Here is a 19,303-nt window from a genome sequence, read left to right as displayed (position 1 = left end):
GAAACTTTTCCATTTCAAGTGTTCCTTGTAACCGGTTGAAGCAAAGGATACAGTTATAGCTCTCTGCTTGGCCTTGGGGTGGAAGGGGGTGATTTTTTCCTCAGCCTTTTGTTACAGATGAGATTAACTAAGGGAAGAAGGGACACTGGATGGGTTGGCACAGACCTTTAACCCAGGCTCTTGGAAGCAGAAAGAAGCAGGAGAATCATGAGGATGAGGCCAGCTTGGGTTGCATGGTTCTAAGACAGGCTGGCAACAGAATGTCTCAAAACTATGATGATGGTGATGATGGTGATGTTGATGATAACGATGATGAATATTTAATCTACACATGGGTGGTAGCCAGGGAATGAGTAATTCTCAGAGGTGGTTTGAATTCCAGCCTACACAGCATCTTCAAAACAAGCTGCATTTTAAGAGAAGTGACTAAACAAGGGAAGATATTGAGTTTCTAAGGGTCAACAATTTGTGGGAAGGCAAATAAATGGCCAAGGGTGATTCATAAAAGTGCTATGCGTAGCACATCTGCTGCCATCTCCAGGCCCCCAGAGGCCTGCTGTGGTCTTTGTTGGGCAACACTGTTCTCCCAGGTGGAAGAGGAGGCTGGTACCTTTGGTCTTGATAAGTCGGTGTCCTGCTTTCAGACAGATTGAGGAAGGGCAGAGATTTCTGTATTTCCTGCTTCTTAACTCTCTTTCTTCATTACCACAACCTTATGCCAGGTTGGAATATTTAGGGTAGCATTCTGAGATATTTTGGGGGTCTAATCTCTTATAAAATATCATTGGCAGCATTTTTCCCTGTTAGTGAAAAAGCATTTGAGAAGGAGTAGGGGAAACCATTAAGAGCCCTTGACACTTGCCTTCCATTGCTCTCTAGATGGAGGCTTTAAGGTCCATGCTGTTGAGCTATACCACTGCCTTCTCGGTGCTCCTGCCGTTTCTCCCTCAGCTTCTGGAATTTCGAATAGGTGTTAACTGTTACCATAGCACAACATAGCGAAACCTAAGGCTAGTAGCTTTGCATTTTCTAAGATGCTATGTTGAATGTTGGTTTGGTTTTTGCTGTAGTTGGTTTGCATGACTATAAAAGTTTAGAGCACTTCCTTTAGTTTTCCGATTGGCTTATAAAGACATGCCCTTAAAATGTCCCTTCCATTTTACTATTGCTAACTGTGGAGGCTGTAAATAAGTTTCAGGTGGTTTGACTTACCCAGCACTGTTTTGAAGTGTTCTTCGTAATTTTTTAGAGGTTGATTCACATCAGAATCCTTTGCAACACTTGGTTCAGCCCCAGATATTAATCACTCCCCTTATTATGAATAAAGTCCGTGGAGTGTGACTTTCGCAAGCTCTCCATCCTCAGAGCAGTTCCATTCTTATGTGAGAGGAGCCTTAGAGTGATAACACGAGTCCATGCTGGAGAATATAAAATCTTTCTATAAAATATAAATCTCTTTGAAATATATAATAATATGTCATATAAAAATATCAAAATTTCTGACTTGGGTCATTAGATTCTTTGATTGCCTTGCTCTTTGAATGGGACATTTCATATAGGAGTTATCCTACTCCAGGGCCACTCAATGCAGTTTCTCCAAAGGACTTTCTCGGGTCTGGCCTGGTGGCCCTCGGGACCACCCACACAGACTTTGTAACCAACGGTTCCTGGTTCAGAGTGACTGAGGCAAAGGGTGGAGGACCTGAGAAGGTGACCTAGTCACTTCAAGTCCTTAAGGTGCTTCTCCTGGCATTCTGTGTCACTGTAGGAAGACGTCTACTAAACCAGACTGTTGGAATGTACTTTTCATTTGTAGAGGCCTCATTAGGACCTCATAGTTCAGCAGCTGGCCTGAGCAGGCAATGGTAGACGTAGCCTCCATAAACACAGGTTATTAATTGTTTTTTAGTTTCATTCATTTCAAGTATTTTTAAATTTTATTTAAACCTTTTGAAATAAACATTTTAAACCTTTTCTTAGCTTCTTTCTTGTAACATAGTCTTACTCGTCTTTGTCATTTCTGAATTTCTCTGTTCTGTCAAAGACAGGGTACCACTGTGGGTATGAGCCAAGACTCTCCAGTCAGATTCTGGATGTTGATTAGATGGCCCCATCCTTGACTACCCATGTACTTTTAGGCAACTTGTCTGATATCTCAAGCCCCAGCTCTCTCATGCATCAGACAGAGATGATAATAGTTCCTTCCCAGTAGGGCAGTGTGGGAATTAAATGAGATCTCTGTAAAGCCTAAATTATAGAGTCTGGCGTGGAGTCCACAGCCTCCTTCATTACATTTGCCCAGGCACCTTGCCACGGGTGCTCATTTATATTCTTCTTTCATTGTGTTTTTCCCCTCATAACATTGTTAGATGAAGGTAGGTTATAAATAATAATTATGATTTGTTCTTTATTTCCAAAGAAAGAATTAGTCAATAGAATTTATAGTTGAGATTTATAATGGCTCACATATAGAATTCAGGTGGCTCTAAACTTCCCCAGTAGTGAAGTTCTTCCTCTAGGAGACCATGGCAGTAGAAAAGGAATTTGAGTCATGATGTTTGTTCTCTAATGATAATATATCAACCTTTACTTCCCAGTGTTCCTGACAAAAATATTTTGTTTAATATTTAAGCAGAAAGCATTAGAAAACATCATGTCACCATAGGTTTTCTTGTTACTGGATTTTTTAATATTATATTTACATCTTAAATATTGTACCACAGTGCATTTTATTTATCCTAATTCATGTAATAAAGATGTAATATGTCCATGGGGAGAAGGGAAGGTGAAATGACTTAGAATTCAGAGCTACCTTCTGCCAATTAGGTGACTTAACAGCAGCTCACGGGGCACCATTGTTGAGGTGTTGCTGGGAAACCCTGCCTGTTTTCCTACTGGAAACGGACTTTTCAGGACGCATGGGGAAAGGGAACGCTGAGAGGGCTTTAAAGCTTTCCAGATATCTGAAATTCTTTGTTTCTAGTTTTGTTTTGCCTTAAAAGATTGTTTAGTCTAGTCAAGGGCTGCCAAGTCCTTGGTAGAGGCTGAGGAGGTACAGTGCTGCTAATTACAAAGGACATCCTAGCTGCAGAGCGTACAAACCTCTGCTGCAGAGAGGAATAGAAACACCCAGTGGGGCTTACACATCTTGTAATAAGACACTTGTAAGTTTATAAAATATCAAGTACTTCTCTCTCACTCTGACCAGAGGACTGCAGTAGAGGCGAGCCTGCAACAGAGCATCAGAAACACGTTTGTGTGTGGCCATTAGCCCTCACATGTCACTGTCCCGAGGCCACCAGATGTGCTAAAGTGAGCTAGCTTGGACTTGTTTGCTTTCTCTCCTGGCTCGGGAAACATACGCTATGATGATGTTCTCCAAATGTGAGAGTAGGGAGTTATAGCTCAGAGATTCTGATGTGCATTGCTTTCCTAAAACTACTTGCTGGATAAGTAGTCGTGCTATCAACTAGAACTGAAAGGAAACTGACTTTGTGGACCAGTCCCATGCCCCCAAATGAATAGACTGGTGTTGTTGGACGTGGAGATTTTCTGTCTGGTTTCTAACAACTTGCAAACGACTTCTTGCTCCGTAGGACCCACTTTCAACCTATTTTTATCCTCCCCTCCAAGGCATGCTTCAGCTGAAGGATGCTTTGCTGGCTTAGTATGTATTGATGTTCTTCCTGGGACAGGATATGATATAGTATAATACTTGAATAATCAGGATTCTGTCTAGACAAGTCAAATTAAAGGAGAGACAGAGCAAAAAGGATCTCTTTCTCAAACAGAATTCTTCAGAAGACACATAAAATTAGATAAATCCAAACACCAATGAGACTTATAGACAATGAATAATTTCTGTAACAGTATTAAAGTTGGGGTTTTAATACATAAAATGTCTGATAGTTTTTTTGCATGTTAGTTTTATTGCTGTGCATAGTTTTCATCATCTATGGCTAAATCATAATCTAGTTTGAAACTTTCAGAGTGTTTCAGTGATGATAGAAGGAGCTTCACACCGAAGCCCATTCACAGTGTGGCATGGCACACTGTCCACGATGCAGATCAGGGGCACGCACTGCTTGTGTTGCATGCTAAGGTATAACTAGCACCTGCATATTAGTGATGGATCAATAAGAAGCTAGGCATCACAACTGTTTAAACCTTGAGCCTGCTTAAACCTTAGCAGTTTTCACTAAATAAAATAACAATCTTAAATCTTTGGGGAGTTTTATCTTTGTTCACTAGAATTTATATCCCGAGTCATATTTTTGAGAAAAACAAACTTGTCAGGAAACAAATTTCAACTAGGCACTGCTTTGTAGCCTGCTGAATCAACATTAGTGTTTCCTTCGTCCCCATGGGCACAGAAGGTGTAGTAAAAGTTAGTCTGACGCCTTGGGGTCAGGTGTGACAGCCAGTGCCACGTGATGATCCCAGAGACACAGATGGGGGTCAGGTGTGACAGCCAGTGCCACGTGATGATCCCAGAGACACAGATGGGGGTCAGGTGTGACAGCCAGTGCCACGTGATGATCCCAGAGACACAGATGGGGGTCAGGTGTGACAGCCAGTGCCACGTGATGATCCCAGAGACACAGATGGGGGTCAGGTGTGACAGCCAGTGCCACGTGATGATCCCAGAGACACAGATGGGGGTCAGGTGTGACAGCCAGTGCCACGTGATGATCCCAGAGACACAGATGGGGGTCAGGTGTGACAGCCAGTGCCACGTGATGATCCCAGAGACACAGATGGGGGTCAGGTGTGACAGCCAGTGCCACACGATGATCCCAGAGACACAGATGACAGTGCCCTTTTCATTCTGGATTTCAAGACAGGGACTTCTTATGTAGTCCTGGCTGTCCTGTATCCCAGGCTGGCCTCAAACTCAGGGAAATGCTCTGGCCTCAGCCTCACAAGTGCTCATGACCACGGCTGTCTATATTTTCCATATTAGTGAAATATTTGCCCAATATTTATGTAGAATAGAAAAATAATTTAACTGTAAAACTTTCAAATGAGGAGAGATGATTTTCAGCTCTTAGTCACGTGAGTTCTTTGATCGTGTACAGAAAAATATGCATATATGTCTATGCATATATATGATGAGCAATGGACGAGACTTTTTCACTTCGCATCCCCAGTTGTATTTGTTCCTCCCAGCCTGCATTTCAGACTCACATGGCCATTGTTATTTCAGTTGAAGAACTTCACAGCAATTTATCTTCTCCCCCTTCACTCTATGTCGGCCACCTACTCTGTAGAAGACGCTTAGCTAAGAGAAATGAGCATGGCCCCATATAAATGTGTATTGGTTGCCCTGTCTCATACGAGAGGTCAAGAATAGGCATAATATATGAAAACGGGGAGGTTAGCCAGGCAGTTGAATCTGTTAAACGTATCCATCCATCGCAAAAGAGAATAGAAGTGTTGCCAAGGTGTTGTAAATTGAAGCCCATGTCCTCCATTAGAGGTCTGTTTCTGGCTCTCATTGTCCCCCTTGTAGCATTTGAGTGGTAGAGTCATTATTTAAGGCAAGGATATGGAGATGAATGTAATGTGTAAGCCGGTAGGTTATACGCCGATGTTTAGCACCCCGTGTGCCGCCCTCTTCACTGAGCTGAACCTGCAGTAGCCAAGGTCACAATCATGTGATCATTTCACATTCGTGGATATTGGTTTTGGGTTCCCTGCCTGGGGCAGCCAGTTATTTGATTCTTCCATCAGATTTTGAAACTTAGTGGGGGATTGAAAGCTAGAGATAGTGGATGTATTAATATTTCTTGGGTAGGTAATCATTTTAATTTTTGAACATAAATAAATCTGTCCTACATTACCTTTAATATATACAGTATCCTCAAACATTTATGGTCTTAAATAACTGGCTGAGTGACAGAGTGAGTCATTTGTGTTTGCTCTAAACCTGGGTGACACTGTATTATCCGATATAGGCTCTGTCTACTTGTAGATCAAAGTAAATTCAAGCTTCATGAATTGAAGCATCTATCTGTGTTTTGAAGAAACATAGAAGACCATGAACTACAAAAGCATTTATTAATTTAAATTAAGCAATATGATGTAAATCATTGAAACAGCTTAGCTGTAAACACAGGGAGGACTGGACTGGACTGTCTCACGCCATGCGTTGTTTTCTACCGTTCAGAACAATAGCAGTGATAACTGTCGGGGAAACATCCTCTGGATGGGAAGGCTAATTTTTCGTGTATGCCTGTGTACAGTTCCTGCTTTCCCAGTTCTGTCAGAAATGGAGCAAATGTTTGCTGTCTTCAGTGCTCTTTGGTGTTGAGCTTTCGAGAACAGTTAGAGAAAGATAAATATGGAATGATTTCCTAAGTATTCAACTGTCTTTCCCTTGTAGTGAGAGATTTTTCTTGAGACTGAATAGAAATGGGCTTCCTAAGGCCCCGGATAAACCGGACCGACACTGCTCTCTGTTTGTGGTAAGTGCATCCTCTCTTTATTGCTTAGCAGAATTAAGTGGTTGAAAGATAGAGCCGTGGCTCTGCTTAAACGTTTTAAATAGCTCACAGATCGCAATAGCTGGAGTTCTGCTTGACTTCAATCCCAGTGGACTTTGCTTCCCTTACTGTGTGTTTTACTCTGTTGGAAACACCTGTTAGAGTACTGCTGCCTCTGGGAGACGCTTGCAAAAGCCTGGTGGTGGCTGGCTGGGCCAGGCACGGTGCTGGCTGTCTAGTGCACGCTTCTCAAGGGCTTAATGAACGAATAAGAGATTTGATCAGCAATGGTCTGATGATGGTCTTAATTCCTAAATGTTTTCCATGGGCTCATCAGCAGCAGTGCTGTATTTATACCTGGATTTGAACAGTGTCCTGCTGCCTCAGGCATTCCAGGGCCGATATCTATGTGCATCTTCATCCTTGCTTGTGAGAGACCACACAAAGCTTTTGAGTGTGGCTGCACGGAATAAGAATTCTAAAATAACCAACCTTTGTTTCTCACTAGGATTTAGGTAGCAGTGACCTCAGGAAGGACATCTACATCACTGTACACATTATCCGAATTGGTAAGTTCTGCACTTGTGGCTGTTGGGAGTGATACCCATGGGGTCTCTATGTGATTTGGTATAGTGTGTATGTGTATATCAAGATATATATGTATGTGTATATATGTATATAGCAAGATATAGCTATCTTGTTAGTGACTGTCATTTTCCCCCTCACAAAATTTTCATGATCATAAGTCATAAAATAAATGTTGATGTAGGAATTACCTACCTATCCCTACTCCCTATTGGTCAAATAAATCCTTGCAAAACAGTAGTTATTGGTTCCATCATTAGAAATTAATCAGCAATAAAGCTAAAGTAAAGCACTAGAGAAAGGTTAAGACTTATCTGACAGTGTTCTTGATGCAGTGAAATTAAAGGGAAGATTATTATCTGTCAAGGACAGATGCTTCTTGCTTTTTATAGAATGTCACTTGTACCTGCTTTACTGGGAAAAGGGCATACTGACCCTTACTGGCTGCCAAAAGCAAAAGCAGTAACTCCTCAGTTCTGGGAATTTATGGCCAAGTTCTGATTTGGAAAGAAAAGAAGGAACATAAAAAGAGAAGTTAGGTTTCGAACCTCTGCTCATCCCAGAGTCCTAGGTAACACCATCCTCTGTTCTTCCTTTGTGGTGCTTAGCTGGCTGTTCAGTATTGTATCTTCCTCTCCTCTTTCTTCCTTTTGAGAGGACTTTCCTGGAAACCACCCAGAACTGAATTGTTATCATTAGTCTTACAGCTGAGAACACCAAGACTAGCATCCAATCTTTCTGGCTGTGATTGCACCAAAGCTGTGTTTGCCCACAAAGCCAGAAAAGAGATCCTCAAACTGTGTCCAGGGACGAGAGAGGGGAAGCCAACTGGAGCAGATTGGGGAAGCTTAGTGCAGGGTCTTCCCCAGAGAGAGCAGGGCTTCTCAGTCCGCCTTCTCCACAGCGTGTACTAAAGAAAGAGGATGGTGAAAAAGAAAGATCGACTGACACACAGCAAATTGAACAGTGCCATCTTTTTTTCTTGTTTAAGATTAGACGGGGGGGGGGGTGTACCAGATCCATCCATATACACTGTAGAGTGCTGCTCAGATGGGAAATAAAATACGGACCTGTTGGGGTTCTAGTTTACTAATTTCCATCTCTGTTAGCTCACTATTTCAGCTCCAGCATCTTGTTTGTAGTCTACAAAAATAATGATTGTTAGTTGAATACCAATAAGAAACAATGCGCCCTTTGCATGTATTAAAATACTCAACAAGGACTGGAGAGGTGAAAAAGTGGTTGAGCACACTTAACTTCCAGAGGACCTGGATTAGATCACCAGCCCTCACATGGTAGATCAGAGCTGTTTATAACGCCAGTTCCAAAGGATCCAGTGCCCTCTTCTGGCATCCGCGAGCACTGCACCCATGTGGTGCACAGCAAAACACCCATATGAAAAAATAAAATTGTTATAATCACTTGAAGATTTAAAATGAGCTAAAATGTTTTAACTGTCAGAACCACGCCACAAGCACCCCGCAGGACTGAGTTGGAATGTGCCTGTGTCCCCAGGCAGGGGCAAGGCATTTGATCACTTGTGCTTGTTATGTTCAGAGGCTCCAATCTGATTTCTTCCAGATGTGAATCGTTTTGTTTTTGATTTTGAGACAGGAGCTTGCTAGACAGCCCAAGGTGGCATTACTCTCAGAAGCTCATCTTGGCCTCCAAGTGCTGGGGTTACAGTCATGTCCCAGGACATGGTATCAAAGGATATAGAACCAAAGTTAAAAATTTTAAGTGATTTTGAATATACATTATTTAAGGTAGAAGATGAACTGGGTACCACAACTGTTCTTAATGATTTGTACATTATGGGATGGTTTCACGAGTTAGCAAAGCAAGAAGATGCTTCCCATACATAAGATCTACTCCAATCTTTGTGTTTCTACATGTGTCTCATGTTCTGTTCATTTTCAGAGTTTAAGCCTCTCGCTCAAGGTCAGACATGTGTGATTAGACAAGAGTCCTTGTTTGAAGTGAAGTCTCCTTTTGCCCTAAGGCATTTCCTTGTCAGCGCCTGGTTCCGTTGCATGTGGGCTGTCCTGTACCTGTGTCTGTGTCTAAGCTGCATTTACTCACATGTCTTCATGGTCATGTCTGCTTACTAACTGCACAGGTCGGATGGGAGCAGGGGAAAAGAAGAATGCCTGCAGCGTTCAGTACCGGCGACCTTTCGGCTGTGCGGTTCTCAGCATCGCGGACCTTCTAACAGGAGAGACAAAGGATGACCTAGTCCTGAAAGTCTACATGTAAGAAACATGCATGTGGTGGGCTTAGCATGGTCACTGGGTGTGCCTGAGGATCCTGCCCTGGTGGATGTTCATTTAATCGATAATTGAATAATAGGAGAAAAGGTGTTTTTGAATCATTTGTCAAAACCCTTCCAGTCTGCAGCCCTGCTCCAGATGAGCCCATGAGCCACTGCCAGATGGAGGAACCGCAGAGTGGAAAAGCAATAAATGCAGTTTACTGGTTTAGGTCGACCGTCTACACAGACAGATATCTCCTTTAGCTATTAAACAACATACCAGCATTTCTTTACACAGTTAACTTGTCCTTAGAAAGTTGTGAATGAGTTAGAATCACTGGAGGGAGCCTGGCTGGTTGCCCTCCTGCTTTGTGTGTTAACTGTCTGGAGCTGCTTCAGTAACAGAGCCGGAGGAACTTGACTTAGGCAGCGAGTTTACCATCTTCCAGTAGGCTCTGGAGGATAGAAGTCCGAGGTGAAGCTGTAGTGAGTTTGCTTCCTTCAGGGGTAAGGACTGTGTAGAGATCTGTTCCATGCTCTCTCCAGCATCCATACCTGTTACTATAGCATCCATTCCTGTTGCTAGGGCATCCACAGCCTCTTCCTTCATCTTCATATGACCCTTGATGCACAAAAGTCTTTGTGTCTATATCTCTCTTTGTAAAAACACAATAATATTGGTTCGAAGCTTAGCCCAATGACCTCATTATAACTTGATTATCTCTTTTAAGACCCTCTTTCCAAGATCCTGGGGTTAAGATTTCAATGTTGTATTGGAGTGTGTCTCAGTTAATTTAAACCCCTAATACTCCTAAAAAGATCTTATGATCAAGACCAGATTTTAAGTTAAATGATGTCTAAGTTGATGATGTAATCATGTGTTTGCATCAGCCTACCCTGACACCTCCACGTAGCCTTGGTAGCTAAGATCTGATGGACAGTATCATGATCCAGGCAGACATAGTAGAGCATCCACTCTTGGGTCTAAGGACCGCACTGTAGGCCAGTTCTATGAGCACACTTGTGCTGCTGATTATACTATATGACAGTAGATGTCTTGTTTTTGTAGGGTGTTTTTTTTGGGGGGGGGAGGGAGGAGTGATAGTACAATTGGTCCTTTGCCAATGTTTGGTCACAAGATGACCTTGTGACCACAGCTGCAGGGGTTCATGGATTTATCTACTTTTCCACTTGGTGAGGCCACCAAAGCACATTCAATAATTCGTTGACAAACAGACTTTGTTTTCTATAGTGTCTGGTTTTGTACTAGAGATAATTTTTTCTCTTTCTAGTGGGCTAAACCTATGACCTTCATTTTAAACTTGAAAACATCTTGAAACTAGTAGGCAATACAACTCGTGACTCTCTTTTCTCATGGCAACACTCATCATTAATGGTTGTGATTAAATCCATTCTGATAGTTTTCTTAAATGCTACTCATCGTCATAAAATATAGCTTAGTTGAGACCACAGTGACTAATAACAGCCCTCTTTCCTTGGGTTGCACACCGTCCTGGTTAGGGTTTAATTGCTGTGAAGACACACCATGATCACAGCAACTCTTACAAAGGAAAACATTCGATTGAGGCTGGCTCACAGTTCAGAGGTTTAGTCCATTATCATCATGGCAGAAAATGTGCAAACATGCAGGCAGACATGGTGCTAGAGAACCAGCTGGGATTTCTACATCTCGATTCTCAGGCAGCAGAAGGAGAAACTGTGTGCCACCCTGGGTGAACATAAGAGACCTCAAAGCCATGCCCACAGTGACACACTTTCTCCAACAAGTTCACACCTGCTCTAACAGGGTCACACCTCCTAATAGTGTCACTTCCTATGGGCCAAGCCTTCAAACACATGATTCTGTGGGACCCATTCCTATTGAAGCCACCACATGTACTGAGTAAAAGAGCTCTATTCGCCCTTTGCATGTACTGTGCCACTGCATCCCTACAGCAAGCCCATGAAGCGCATGCTTAGATCAGCTCACACAGAAGAGACTCACCCAGGTGCTAAGGGAGGGGATTGAAATATGTCTGACTCTGTAACCTGAACCTCCAGTTCATCTACCTCCATTTTCTAGGATGCTGTTTCACAGCCCTGTCTAGTGATGTGTGCATGAGAGAGCAGAGCATTACTGAAGGAAGCTGAAAGTCTTTGTTGACACCGCCTCGCTGTTTCCTAGCATAGGCTCCCCAGGTGTGGTGACAAGTGTGTCTATTTCACCCCTGGGAAGACTGAGCGACTGAGAGTAACAGGAGTCATCCCTGATTATGCAACAGCCTGAAAAAGATCATTATGAAAATAAACTGTGCTGTTCCTTGTAATGTTTTCATTGTCTTCTTTTTCTTAAGAATCAAAATATATTATTGGTTATTCTTTCTACTGTCGACTCAGCCGATTACAAAACAGTCCCAAGAGAATAAACTAACAGTGAAAGCCATCTCTGGCAGTAGGAAGGAACCTACTTAATAATGCTCAAGCGAAATGCTTGTTGGAATCCATTTGGAAGAAATTCTGTTTGTTCAAGTGAACAAATCCTTACCTCCTTCTGGGACTCAAAAAAAGTAACAAATACCTTGTCTGAAGCTGGAAACTGTTTCAGTCACCTGCGTTAGGACTTTTGATAGCCAAGATCCTCAGGAGGGAGCATTCGTAGCTTATAAAAGATAATAGCAGAATTATTTGGGAATACATCTATTTAGAAAGTTCTCTGCAACCTCGTTAGAGCAGTGGTTGCAATACAATTGACCAGCAGACACAAATGTTTGTTAGCCATGAGGAGTTACTAGTCCGTGAGACATCCAGTTACTGTCCACCCACCCATCCTCCCATCCATCAATCCATCCATCTATCCATCCATCCGTCCATCCATCCACCCACCCACTCATCCATCCATCCACCCACCCACTCATCCATCCATCCACCCACCCACTCATCCATCCATCCACCCACCCACTCATCCATCCATCCACCCACCCACTCATCCATCCATCCACCCATCCATCCTTTCATCCATCTATGCAACTGGTAGTTTTAAGGCTTTACTATGTCCAAGGTATTCAATGGTACTCAGATGACAACTATCCTATATCCTGCCCTTAAGAACCCTGATGGTCCAGCTGGTGCCGTAAGCCATGCAAAGGTAGCATGAGCTAGCGAGTAGCAAGAATTGAAAGCAAGGCCTGTAACTATTTAGAGTAGTGGTAGAACACTTGCCTAGCATGTATGAGGCCCTAGCTTCAATACCCACTACTGCCCCCCCCCAAAAAAGTAATAAAAATAAATAAATAAAAAAGGAAAAAGAAGAGCAAAAATCAAAGGATAGACAGTCTGAAGGTAAAGTAAATGATTGTGTGATGTCTCTGAGGCATGGAAAATTGGGAAGTATTTTGCATTGCCCTCGGATAAATCCTGGCAGGCCTTCACCAGTGTAGGTTTTGTTAGCATTGATTTTGTTTCCCTTAATTGGGTGCCTTTTGACTTTAGCCAGACCTGGTCATGTTACGGAAGGCAAAAATTTTCTAATGAGAATCTTTATTTATTGAGCATTTACTGTATGCCAGGCAATACTTCAGCCCGTGTTTATTTAATATTCTACTATGATAATTACACAAGTTTAACACATGAAGAAAGCAAGCTGCAGAGAACGTGTTCAACTTGCCCCCAGACGTAACTCACTTCATAGTGAAAGTTTCAGTCTGTTATCAACAACTTAGTCCTCAACACCTTCCACTCAATGAACTGAGGTAGATTGTCAGCTCCTGCCAAGCTAAGCATTTCTGCCTGAACTGGGACAAGCATGCTCAGTAGGCCTCATGGCAAGCCATTGAGGACAGCAAGAAGAAAAGCACGTTCTAGTTCTGCTAGCCAAGAGCAGGGTGTGCTCTCACACCTGGGACTTTTGTGTCAGTGACTAACCAAATGGTTGTGTTTCCACAGGTGTAATACAGAGAGTGAGTGGTATCAAATCCACGAGAACATCATCAAAAAGCTGAATGCGCGCTACAATTTGACGGGCTCCAATGCAGGTGGGTGCGTGCGCCAGGCTGCCTCTGCCGACACTTTCACATCAGACCGTCTGTCCATCTGCGTTAGATAGAAATGGCCGGCTCTTGCGGGCTTTGGTTTGTTTGGTTTTTATCTTTGCTGTCCAAAAACATTCAGCACATTGTTCATCATTTTCCTAGATGGTGATAGTCTTGCAAGTATAATTCTTTATATAAATTTTTTTCCCTCTCTCATTCGAAACAGTAGAGGATCTGAATTTGTTCCATGCTGTCTTATCTTGGGGCCTTCAAGTTTTTACTGTAAGCTAAAAACTAAGCAATAGTAATGGTTGGGTAAGTGGAGACCTGACAGTAAGGTGCAGTAGAAATCTTGCATCCCTACCTGTCAGTGAACAATAATGGAATCGCACTGGGTAGCAAGCATAGAGTTTACATATTGAAAGGGGCTGCAGAGGAGAGCGGCGCTGGCTGTGGTTTCACATCGAGAGAATGTGCGCATGCTTATTTAGAGACTGCAATAATCGTGTGCCGCCATGAGTTCTCTGGTGCACAGTCTTATCTGAGTAGCAGTGTGTCATAGAATATATCACATCTTATAGGTTATAGCTATATAGAGGAGATACATACGTGTGTGTGTGTGTGTGTGTGTGTGTGTGTGTGTGTGTGTCTCCTTGAAGCCACCCTACTATACTCTACATTTTATTTCAAGTTACCTGGCTTCATTTTTTTTTTTTTAATTAACACGATTTCTTATTTAACGCCTAGAGAGGCTGGGTCTTTTGTTTGCTTGTTCTTTGTACTAATGCTGGCTGTGGCTGAGTCTTTAAGAGGCAGCCTAACCTCTCCTACACTTTGTGCCTCCCTATCTTTTTTCTGTAGATTTGCTAGCTAACATCTCTTTCTGATTCCTTTTAACTGAGTTGTTGTTGACCTTCTGATGACTTCTGTTCACTCCAGAAGGACGCACTGCATGCTTACCATGCTGGGTCAGGGCTCTACCTGTTTTATGTCCTTTATCAACATTCCTGGCTCACCCGATTGCTTCAACTCCCTGGCTCCTTAAATGAGACTCTACCAGAAAAGGAGACATAAACCACCATAGTCCTGAACCTTCCATTTTCTGCTAATGACCACTATACTGCAAAAACAAACAAACAAATGAAGCATAGTTGCTACCACCTTTGGGAAAGTCTCCATTGTAACACAATACTTTATATAAAGGCTCCATCCCCATGGAGAGAGTCGTCCCATTTTGCTGTCCACTGGGATACCTGAGTTCCTTGGCATCTGGGCACATGCCGGTTGTGCCGGTTTCTGCTGTAAAGCTCTGCTGACTTTCCTGCCCTTAGAGCATCCACCCTCCCATGCTTCTCTTTCAAGTCCGAGTGCCATCCAGGACTTCCACCGGCAGCACATGTGTGACTTAGACCCCTCTGATCCCTGCCACATCCCTTCTAGTTCTCTCACACCAAGCCCTGCCCAGCTCCCAGCCTGGTCAATGTACAGAACTTTCGTGGAGTAAAAGCCTTTTAAAACACAGATCTTCGGACCTTCAGCCAAGCACTTCCCTTCAGTCATGGAGAGACATTTTTTTTATTTTTGGAATTTTAGAATTATAAATCCATGTTCTCTTATTTTTTTGAAGGTTATTTCATGGTCAGTTAATTCTATTCAATTAAAAAGTAATGAGTCATACAAATTCTCCTTTCCCATAGGATTTTTTTCCCTACATTTTGCTGGATTCACAGTATCAGTACTCCCAAATTTGAATAGTGCACCTATGCACACAGCACTAGGTTCAGGATTACTGAGTGGCTAAAATTATTTATTTTGGGGTTTCTCTGTGTAACAGTTCTGTCTGTCCTGGAACTCACTCTCTAGACCAGGCTGGCCTCAAACTTACTGAGATCCACCGGCTCTGCCTCCAGAGTGCTAGGATTAAAAGCGTGTGCTACCACCGCCCAGCTGTGGTTGAAATTTTCACCTCTTTACTCCTGGCTTCCATGCATGTTTGTATGTACATCTATGCACTTATATCCACATTCATATAGGTGTGTGTTTGTATCGTACATGGATATATGTATTTCTTTATGACCTAAGGACAGACTGCTGATTCAGCGCTTCTCTACCCCTATCTACTGTATGCAGTATACAATATCAAAATCAGGAGCTCAATATTGTTGTAATAATATTTATGGTATTATTAAACGTTTGACAGTGTTCTCATTGTTCTCACTGTAACACAAGAAAACGCAGGCTCTATCATGTGTAGTTGTCATAACCCTTTTAAAATTTTTTCCTTTCAGTTTTCCTTTATATAATTCAAAATAGAATATTAACGATGTTGGAGAGGTGGTTCAGAGCTTTAGAGCCCCCACTGCCGTCCCAGCTTCACTTCCTCATACACACATGGTAGCTCACAACCCTTGTAACTCCAGTTGCAAGGGATCTAGTGCCCTCTTCTGGCCCCAGTGGGCACCACACATGCATGTGGTACACATACATCTATGCAGGCAAAAGGTCACTCATCTATATCTTAAAAGTTTTAATATAATATTAAAGTACACTCCAAGATAGTTTTGTTAATTACGTTTATTTGTTTATTTTATATCCCAACCACAGTTTCCCCTCCCTCCTCCACTCCCTCCTTCCTTCTCATCACCTCCCCTTCCTTCCCCTCCTTCATCTCATCCCATCACTTCCTGTTCCCTCCCCTCCACCTCTCACCTAATCCAATCCTCCTCTGTTTCTGTTCAGAAAGAAATAGGCCTCCCATGAGTATCAACAAAGCATTGGATATCAAGTTGCAGTAGGACTGAGTGCCTTCCCTTGTATTTAGCCCAGGCAAGGCAATGCAGTATGAGGACTAGGTTCCCGAAAGCCAACCAAAACATTATGGACAGCGCCCTGCTCCCACTGCTAGGGGTCCCATACGTGGACCAAGCTACACAACTGTCACATATCTGTAAAGGGCCTAGGTTGATACCATGAAGGCTGCCTGGCTAAAGGAAATAGCAATTGGAGTCTAAAGTTATTATCTAGAGAAGTTACATTTCTCTAGTATTTAAATGATCACGATGAGTCTTAGTAAGGATTTCTCTTGCTGTGAAAAGACACCATGATCACAGCAACTCTTAGAAAGGAAAACATTTAATTGGGGATGACTTGTAGTTTAGAGGTTTAGTCTATTGTCATCATGGTGGGAAGCATGGCAGCTTGCAGGCAGACACAGTGCTCGAGAGGTAGCTGAGAGTTCTACTTCTCAATCTGCAGGCAGCAGGAAAAGAAAGTGAGACACTGGCCTGGAGTGAGCTTCTGAAACCTCAGAACCCAATACCAGTGACACTCTTCCTCCAATAAGATACCTACTCCAGCAAGGCCAGACCTCCTAATGGCCTCCATAGGCCTTTTTTTTTTTTTTTTTTTTTTTTTTTTTGGTTTTTCGAGACAGGGTTTCTCTGTGGCTTTGGAGCCTGTCGTGGAACTAGCTCTGTAGACCAGGCTGGGCTCGAACTCACAGAGATCCGCTTGCCTCTGCCTCCGAGTGCTGGGATTAAAGGCGTGCGCCACCACCGCCCGGCTTCCATAGGCCATTTTTATGCAGACCACAGCACCAGGATTGCTGTGTGGAAGATTGGCTATTTTAGACAAAATGCTGAATAAACTAAACCATCACGAATCCTACTGTAGCGTGTAGGGAAAGTAGCTGCCCTTCCCCTGTCCTAACGTCTTGACTGACCCTTCTGTAACTAAGAACGATCAACAGAACAAAGTATTGCAGGCTTGTTTTATGTATTCTGAGGTGGAAACCTGTGTTAGGAGCGCTGAGGAAGGAAGTGGCAAGCCTTGCTGTTTTTAGGACAGGTCGAATGAAGGGAGGGAAGACCAAGAAAAGCGTGGATAGAGCTGATCTCCTGGCGATGAACTGGCCTTCTTAGTGAAGCCTGTCTTTTTAAGTGCTGCTCCAAAGAACTTCCTTTTCATATGTATGAACATAAACATACATATGTATGTTCTCCTAGAGGATAAAGAGCCATAATTTTGACCCCTTTCATGGAAGAAAATCAGGAGAGGTCAGAATAACCTTCTAGCATATTATGTCTTCCAAAATAGTCCAGCCCCTTCTTTTGGAGTAGTATATTCTGAGTACCATCGCTATGCAATGTATATATTTTTTATTAAATGACTTTGAGCCAGTAGATTCTTACTTGCTTGGTGTTATGAAAAAAATAAGAATAGGTAATAATAGGTACTGTAAGAATGAACAAATACATAAAACCCCTAAGCTAATAGACATAAGCAAAAACTTTGGCATAAACCTGTGTATGCCTGAAAATGTTGCTATTTGGAATCAGAATAAAGAGTGGACCATTAAAATGGAAAACAACCGTCAAGAGAAACCATTCAAGCCTTCTGATGGTGTCACCCTCAAGTGAGCATGGCTTTCTCTCCAGTTCTCATCTCTAGCCAGTAAATTTACTTTCTGGATAAGACTCTGTGAAAGTCAGTAATGTTGGATGTCTCTCCTGTTCCTTCATTTGACATCCATTGATTGATGAGTCGGTCCTGTCTTATTTTCTCTATAAATTTTTAGCCATTGGCTAACTACTTCCTCAGAGAAAACACAGCATTCCCAAAATTTTGGGATTTGATACTAGGAGGTCTGCGGACCAGCAGCTATAGTTGGCACACAGTGCACACGTGTTTCTCAGTGCTTCTGCATATTAGCAGAGTCGCGCAGGTAGGGCTAACCCCGAGCCAGGTCCTCGGAAGCATGACGATTAACTCTGATGGTCAACTTGCTGGATTTAGAACCAACTGAAAGGCAAGCTGCTTAGGTACTCCTATAGGAATTTTTTTTAATCATATTATTTGACTCAGGAAGACACACCCTAAGTGTGGATAGTGTCTCCCTTGTGGCTGCTTAGATAAAGGCAGAGAGAATGAACACAAGTGTATGTGTATATTCCAAGCATTGGCCTCCTGGGGGCGTTTGTTCTCACTGGACCACATATCTACCATCGTGCTGCTCCAGTACGTCAGAACTGATGTGTTCTCCCGCTCTACCCATATTTAAGTGGTATCAATATTAATGGTATTCATTTGTGACTGTCCAAGATGACAAAATTTGAACGACTTAGTATATACATATTTGACCGTAGTTTTTTTTTTTTTGGTTGGTTGGTTTGGTTGGTTTTTTCAAGATAGGGTTTCTCTGTCTAACAATCCTGACTGTCCTGGAACTCACTTAGGAGACCAGGCTGGTCTTGAAATCACTGCGATCTGGCTGCCTCTATGTCTCAAGTGCTGGGGTTAAAAAAAGTGTGCTACCACCACCCGGCTCAACTGTAGTTTCAGTGATAAATTTTAAAATGTCCTTTGTTTAGTGACTAGTGAGCACTTGGTAAGTATTCATTTTGTGAGTAATAAAATAAAAATGAAAGGATTTATACTGAAGAGTCATGCTGTCAGCTGTCAGACATGTAACTCAGGGGTGTTCTGTTGCCTCCTGGTGCCAATTCAGAGGATAACAGTGGGGAGATGGGAGGGGCTGTCAAACCCAAGGGGAGTTTTATGATTTCCCTGGCTTTGAGGACCAAGCCCCTAAGGTGTTCCCAGAATACTTATTAAACAGGACTCCTTACTGCCTCCTCATTTTCTGCTCACAACGTGAGAACCTTCTGGGGGCCTTAGAATATGACTTTAGCACAATGCCTTAGAGATGCGATAGTTCATGGAGAATATGAGTTCTTTGAATTTTTTGCACAAATAGCCAAAATTAAAAAGGGGTTGGATATCCAATTTGGAAGAAAAATAAATATAACCTAGAGACAATCAAAAGTGCTTTGAAGATTGTTATGCTAAAATTAGTAAAAAGAGAAAAGAAAGTTGCTGGGGACTGGGTTGCAGGTTGGGTTTTGTGTGTTTACTTCCACAGTGTCTCTGTTCAGGACAACCTGCTGGGACTGGTT

At 42.6% G+C, this 19,303-nt stretch overlaps 1 protein-coding gene across 3 annotated transcripts in view; it reads left to right on the top strand.

Moving 5' to 3' along the window:
- Dock4 (dedicator of cytokinesis 4) overlaps window positions 1-19,303 on the top strand; it is a 389,986-nt gene that overhangs the window by 208,117 nt on the left and 162,566 nt on the right. For all 3 annotated transcript variants that reach the window (XM_041658121.1, XM_041658122.1, XM_041658120.1), the window contains exons 9-12: window positions 6,386-6,467; window positions 6,994-7,054; window positions 9,190-9,322; window positions 13,264-13,352. In XM_041658121.1, the coding sequence (XP_041514055.1) occupies window positions 6,386-6,467; window positions 6,994-7,054; window positions 9,190-9,322; window positions 13,264-13,352 (365 nt within the window). The remainder of the gene's footprint in view (window positions 1-6,385; window positions 6,468-6,993; window positions 7,055-9,189; window positions 9,323-13,263; window positions 13,353-19,303) is intronic.

The sequence above is a fragment of the Microtus oregoni genome, unplaced genomic scaffold (genome assembly GCF_018167655.1).
Source record: "Microtus oregoni isolate MIOR12 unplaced genomic scaffold, Mior012 000009F_ref0000495, whole genome shotgun sequence".
Classification (NCBI taxonomy): Eukaryota; Metazoa; Chordata; class Mammalia; order Rodentia; family Cricetidae; genus Microtus; species Microtus oregoni.
Note: the sequence above shows the minus strand (reverse complement) of the source record. Positions and strands in the feature narration are given on the sequence as shown.